Here is a 5,377-nt window from a genome sequence, read left to right as displayed (position 1 = left end):
TGAAAAGATGGATAAAAAAAATGAAGATTTGTGCTGAACGAAAGGTCTTTGATCTGCACTTCAGGTTCGCCTTTGATGATTTAGCCTTTAATTAGCCTTTAATCAGTCTTCATAGATCAGAAATTCGCCTTCCTTTTTGCAGTCTGCTCTTCTATTTCTGCTCCTAAAATTCGCTTTAGGAAAGACACCAATGAATGAATGAGTAAACTTCACAAATCTCCTCCCCTTTATATGGCGATTTCTCCATTTCCCCAAGAGGCCGACTTCTTAAATGCATGAATAAAATAAAATAAAATCTCCCAAAGCTGGCTGACTTAACAATAAAAATAAAAAAGATGTTCTTGGGCGCCAAAGGATAAATTCTTTAATTTTAAGGCTTAAAAATCAATTTACCCATTTTAACAATGGTTTAGTCAAGGCAAATTTGCTTTATTTATTAAACATAAGGCTTAATGAGCGATTTAAGATAAGAAAAAATATGCCTTGAAGAAATTCGCTTGTGGACTCTTTAAAGAGACAAGGTAAACCTAGAAGATGTTAGAGTTTTTTCCAAATTTGATGAAGGCACACCTAGTCTTCATAGTCAAAAGAATGTTCATGCCCCAAGGAGGCTTGCTTGAACATCTCTCCTAGGTCCATTTACTTCATCTTTCAATACCTTCACAATCTTGATTTTTTCACTATTCCATGCTCTTGTCATCGTGACCTTGCAACTTGCTTTTGCCTAGCTCAAACAAGGTGAAAAATAGGCATTTCAAAGGATTTCGCCCTGGACCCTTTGGAAGGGTCAGGAGCGATTTCCATGATTAGGTCTCAATTGCCTCACTCCTTCACTCCAAATTGCTCTTCAAGTTAAGCATATGCTATTTTTAGCTCTTCAAAAGCCTAGGGATTCATTTTTTAGCTTCCATCATGGGTGAATTAGGTGATCATGAGAATTTTGCTCTGGACCCTTTGGAAGGGTCAAGAGCGAAATTCATCCCTTAGCTCAAAATTCATACTTCTTGAACTTAAAACTTACTCAAATCCATGCCTGTGGCAATCTTCAAGTCTAATCCACCTTGATCACTGTCCTGGCTTAACACAAACTTGAAGGAAACATGATATTTTGTGAATTTCGCTCTGGACCCTTTGGAAGGGTCAGGAGCGAAATTCAAGTTTTGGGCTTGATCCTTCATTTCCTTTACTTCAATTCATCTTGCAAGGCAAAGTAACATCATTCCATCCTCAACCACGCCCTAGGAATCAAAGTCTTGGCCTCATACAAGGGGAAAATAGTTGATTTGAAGAATTTCGCTTTGGACCCTTTGGAAGGGTCAGGAGCAGAGTCCCCAAACTCGCCGCGAGTCAGGCGAGTTCGCCGAGTTGGCGAGTCGAGCCAACCTCGGCGAGTTTTCCTGACTCGCCGCTCAGACTCGGCGAGTTTTGGCCAAAACTCGCCTGACTCGCGAGTCAGGCGAGTTTTGCCAAAACTCGCCGAGTCCGAGCTCCAGGACTCGGCCGCGCGATAGGGACAGTTCGGATTTGAAAAAACAAAAAAAATAAGAGCTTTTTTATTTGTTTTTTTTTCCCTTTCTCTTTGGTATAACCCTAAAAGGTCTTCTAATTGTTAGTTGTGAGAAGAAGAGAGGAAAAGTGAGAGAGAGGAAGGAAAACAAGAGGCCATAGGTTTGCAACCAGCAAGGAAGAAGAGCATCAAGGAGACCACAAATCACATTGGGGAGGCCATAGGCTTGCATTGAGAGCATCAAGGAGTCCAAAGCAAGACTTCTCAACTCATTTGAAAGAGGTAAGGTAGATTTTGCTTGTTTTTTTAAGTATGTTAATGGATTTTTTTCATTTGTTTGTTAATTTTTTTTTAGTTTAACAGTTAACTTTCCAAATCTTGAATATTTTTATTTTTTTAGCTTAATTACAATGAGAGAAGTAGAATAATGGCAAAGTGCAAACCCTACATTTTTTTAGAAAAAAATTGTAAACATGTATTTACAATTTTATTTTTTTTTAAAGTAGGGTTTGCTGATTTTTTCTATTAGTTTATAACTTTATTAAATTTTCTTATTGCAGCAGCCTTCACGTTTAAAAAACATTCACTTTCACAATGCCTAAAAAGGATGAGGCTTGGAAATATACTGAAGACTTTATTGGCAGACAAAAAAATCAAACAAAATGTTTTTTTTGTAAAGAAATTAATTTTGGTGGCATCAATAGATTTAAATACCATATTGCCGGCATACCTGGCCATGATATTGAGGTATGCAAAAAACAAACTCCTGAGGCAAAACGTTTCTGTTATGTCCAATTAGAAACACATGAACAAGAAAAGTTAACTAAGAAGAGGCAATTGGAAGAGTTAAGTGCTATTGGCTCCCATGCACCCACATCCGCATCTGCATCCGCATCCGCATCCGCATCCACATCCGTAGGCTGTGTTGGAGAGGGTTCTTCCATGCCTCCCTTTCACCCTAGTGCTTCTGCTAGTGCTAGTGCTTCTACTTCTACTCCTCCTGGTGGCACTATTATCTTTGGCCCTAGAGTTCGGAAATCTAGGTTGGATAGTTATTTTGTGCCGCGTAGTACTCCTGGGGCACAACCCTCGCTTGAGGGCATGGGTTGGAACAAGGAGGTTCATGATGCTGCAAGAAAACAAATTTGCAAGTTTTGGTACTTTTGCAACATTCCATTTATTGCAGCCAAGTAATTCTTTTTGATTTGATTGCTTTAAGTTTAAAAGTAAATTTATAGTTTGAAGTTGAACTCTACTTTGTCTAATCATAATCTATTTGTGACAGGTCTCCTTATTGGCAAGGCATGGTAGATTCCATAACCATTTGTGGTGCGGGGTTTAAAGCCCCTACCGATGCTGAGTTAAGTGGCCCCCTCTTGTTACAAATGGTTGAGGATATGAAAGTTGAGCTAGAGGACCACCGACAGTCTTGGAGCCAAAAGGGTTGCACCATCATGACAGATGGTTGGACGGATAGGAGGAATAGAACACTCTTAAATTTTCTTGTTTCCTGCGGAGGTGATTGATCATGATTCATTCTAATTTGTACTTCCCTAAATGCATTGAATAAATTAAATTTTGATTTGTTGAAAGTTTGAAACTCTATTTTCAGGATCCACCATGTTCTTGAAATCTATTGATGCTTCCTCACATGTGAAAAATGCCACATACTTATGTGAGACTATAGAGGAAGTCATACAAGAGGTGGGGGAAGAAAATGTGGTGCAGGTGGTGACAGATAATGCAGCAAGTTATGTTGCTGCAGGTAAATTTTGAACTTTTCAAGTCTTGATGGAGAGGCATCTATGATTATTTAAAATTTTCTTAACACATCAAAATTTCTAATTAACTTAAAATTGCTGCAGGTAAACTTTTGATGGAGAGGCACCCAAAAATTTTTTGGTCTCCTTGTGCGGCCCATTGCCTTGACCTCATGTTGGAGGATATCGGTAAGCTTGAATGGGTGAAATCAATAGTTGAAAGGGCCAAAAATATCAGCAAGTTTATCTACAATCATGCATTGGTCCTTAGCATTATGAGGCAATACACGGGGCAAAAGGAGTTGGCTCGTCCTGGTATCACGAGGTTTGCCTCAAACTTCCTCACACTGAAATCCTTGATAAAATCAAAGGCGGCTTTGAGGCGTATGTTTGTTGGTGAGGAGTGGACTTCCTCATCCTATGCTACGACCACTGTAGGGATAGATGTGGTAAATTGCATTTTTGATGAGCCAGGTTTTTGGACCCCCTGTGGAGAAACCGTGCAGGTAAATTTATTACAATTTAACATTTAGTATCTACTATCTAGTATCTACTATTTAGTAATTTAATTTTAATTTATTAACAATTTAACTTTGCAATTTTTCTTTTTTTTTAATTTAATTTGTGACGTAATTGTTTTTGTTTAACATTATGTGTAGGTCACTGAGCCCCTCGTAGTTCTCCTACGAGTTGTTGATGGGGAGAAGCCCTCTATGGGCTATATATATGAGGGTATGGATAGGGCCAAGGAGGCCATTAGGTCCATATATGCAGGAGATGAGGATAAGTATGGCCCCATTTGGGAGATTATTGATAGGAGATGGCAGAACCAGCTTCACAGGCCCATCCATGCAGCAGCCTATTACCTCAATCCGGCATTTCGATTCCGTGATGACTTCAAGGCAGATGAGGAGGTTCTTAGTGGCCTGTATACAGTGGTTCAAAAGTTGTGTACTGATGGCACAGCCTCAAGTACAACGCTCCAGCTGGATAAATATAATAATCGAGAAGGGGCAATCTTCTCAAGCAGCATGTGCATAGAGGCTCGAACACAACTACAGCCAGGTAGAAATATATGTAAACTTAAGATTCTTAAGTTTATGGCTTATGCATTTTAATTTTTGATTTTATAATCTAGCCTTAAAGTTGGAAATGAGTTTGATTTTTTTTTCTTTTTCGTTATTTCAGATAGATGGTGGCAAATGTTTGGGCCCTCAACCCCAAACCTTCAAAAAATTGCCATCCGTATTTTGAGCCAGCCATGCAGCGCTTCTGGATGTGAGCGCAATTGGTCCATGTTCGAGCACATCCACTCGAAGAGGCGTAATAGATTGTCTGTGGAGAGGTTGAATGATCTTGTTTTTGTTCATTACAACCTCCGTCTTAGGACCAGACAGATTTTGGACACTGACTCCTCTCCGATCACTTTAGCGGAGATCGATCCAGAGTCTGAGTGGATCACTGAGTCTACCGATCCCGTCTTCACTGAGGAGGACCATGAGTGGGTTGACCAGGCAGACAGAGAGGCTGAGGCTGTGGCTATGGCAGAGGAGGAGCATAGAGCACGATCCGGCACAGGCACCTCACGGGCAGAGACTATGGCTTCTCAGTCATCCAGAACCTACCTTAGACGCATTTGTAGGAGGCAGACAGGCTACTCTGAGGCTGAGGATGAGCTAGAGCCTGAGCCATAGACTTGTTTTTGTTTACAGTTATATATATGTTTGGGAACATTTGATGTCATGGATTTTATATACATTTGACAACATTTATAACTCTATATATCTATGTTTTCTATTTCCTTCAGCTACAATTTACATTTCTACGCATGTGATGGATGTATGTTTATGTATGTGATCAAATTAGCTTATTTGATGATGTTATAGTGTCTTTAAGCTTTATTCAATAATGGGTGCATGAAACAAGTTTTAAATCGTTAAAAATCTCTAAATTTCAAGGGTTTTTTATTTTGCCGAGTCATAGCCGAGTCGTCGCCGAGTCATAGCCGAGTCACGAGTCGAGTCGGCCTTGCCGAGTCCGAGCCGAGTCCGAGTCTGGGAACTTTGGTCAGGAGCGAAATTCATTCCTTGCTTGTCTTTTCTTACTTAGC

General features: G+C 39.9%; 1 protein-coding gene across 1 annotated transcript; it reads left to right on the top strand.

The window, feature by feature from the left end:
- Positions 1-3,023: 3,023 nt before the first annotated feature.
- On the top strand, positions 3,024-4,961 carry LOC131876057 (uncharacterized). Its single transcript, XM_059220834.1, has 4 exons — positions 3,024-3,272; positions 3,373-3,773; positions 3,927-4,332; positions 4,816-4,961. Exons 1-4 carry the CDS (start codon positions 3,128-3,130, stop codon positions 4,959-4,961), a joined length of 1,098 nt encoding a protein of 365 aa, XP_059076817.1. The 5' UTR covers positions 3,024-3,127.
- Positions 4,962-5,377: the final 416 nt, after the last annotated feature.

Source organism: Cryptomeria japonica, chromosome 5 (genome assembly GCF_030272615.1).
Source record: "Cryptomeria japonica chromosome 5, Sugi_1.0, whole genome shotgun sequence".
In the NCBI taxonomy this organism is placed as follows: Eukaryota; Viridiplantae; Streptophyta; class Pinopsida; order Cupressales; family Cupressaceae; genus Cryptomeria; species Cryptomeria japonica.
This window is presented reverse-complemented; position numbering and strand designations above follow the sequence as displayed.

What these genes read in the sequence shown, in the direction of transcription:
- LOC131876057 (XM_059220834.1), top strand. Translation starts at nt 3,128, where the DNA reads ATGTTCTTGAAATCTATTGATGCTTCCTCACATGTGAAAAATGCCACA. An exon ending in AGCAAGTTATGTTGCTGCAG is followed by an intron (nt 3,273 to 3,372) that starts GTAAATTTTGAA and finishes AAATTGCTGCAG; the next exon opens with GTAAACTTTTGATGGAGAGG. An exon ending in TCGAACACAACTACAGCCAG is followed by an intron (nt 4,333 to 4,815) that starts GTAGAAATATAT and finishes TGGCTATGGCAG; the next exon opens with AGGAGGAGCATAGAGCACGA.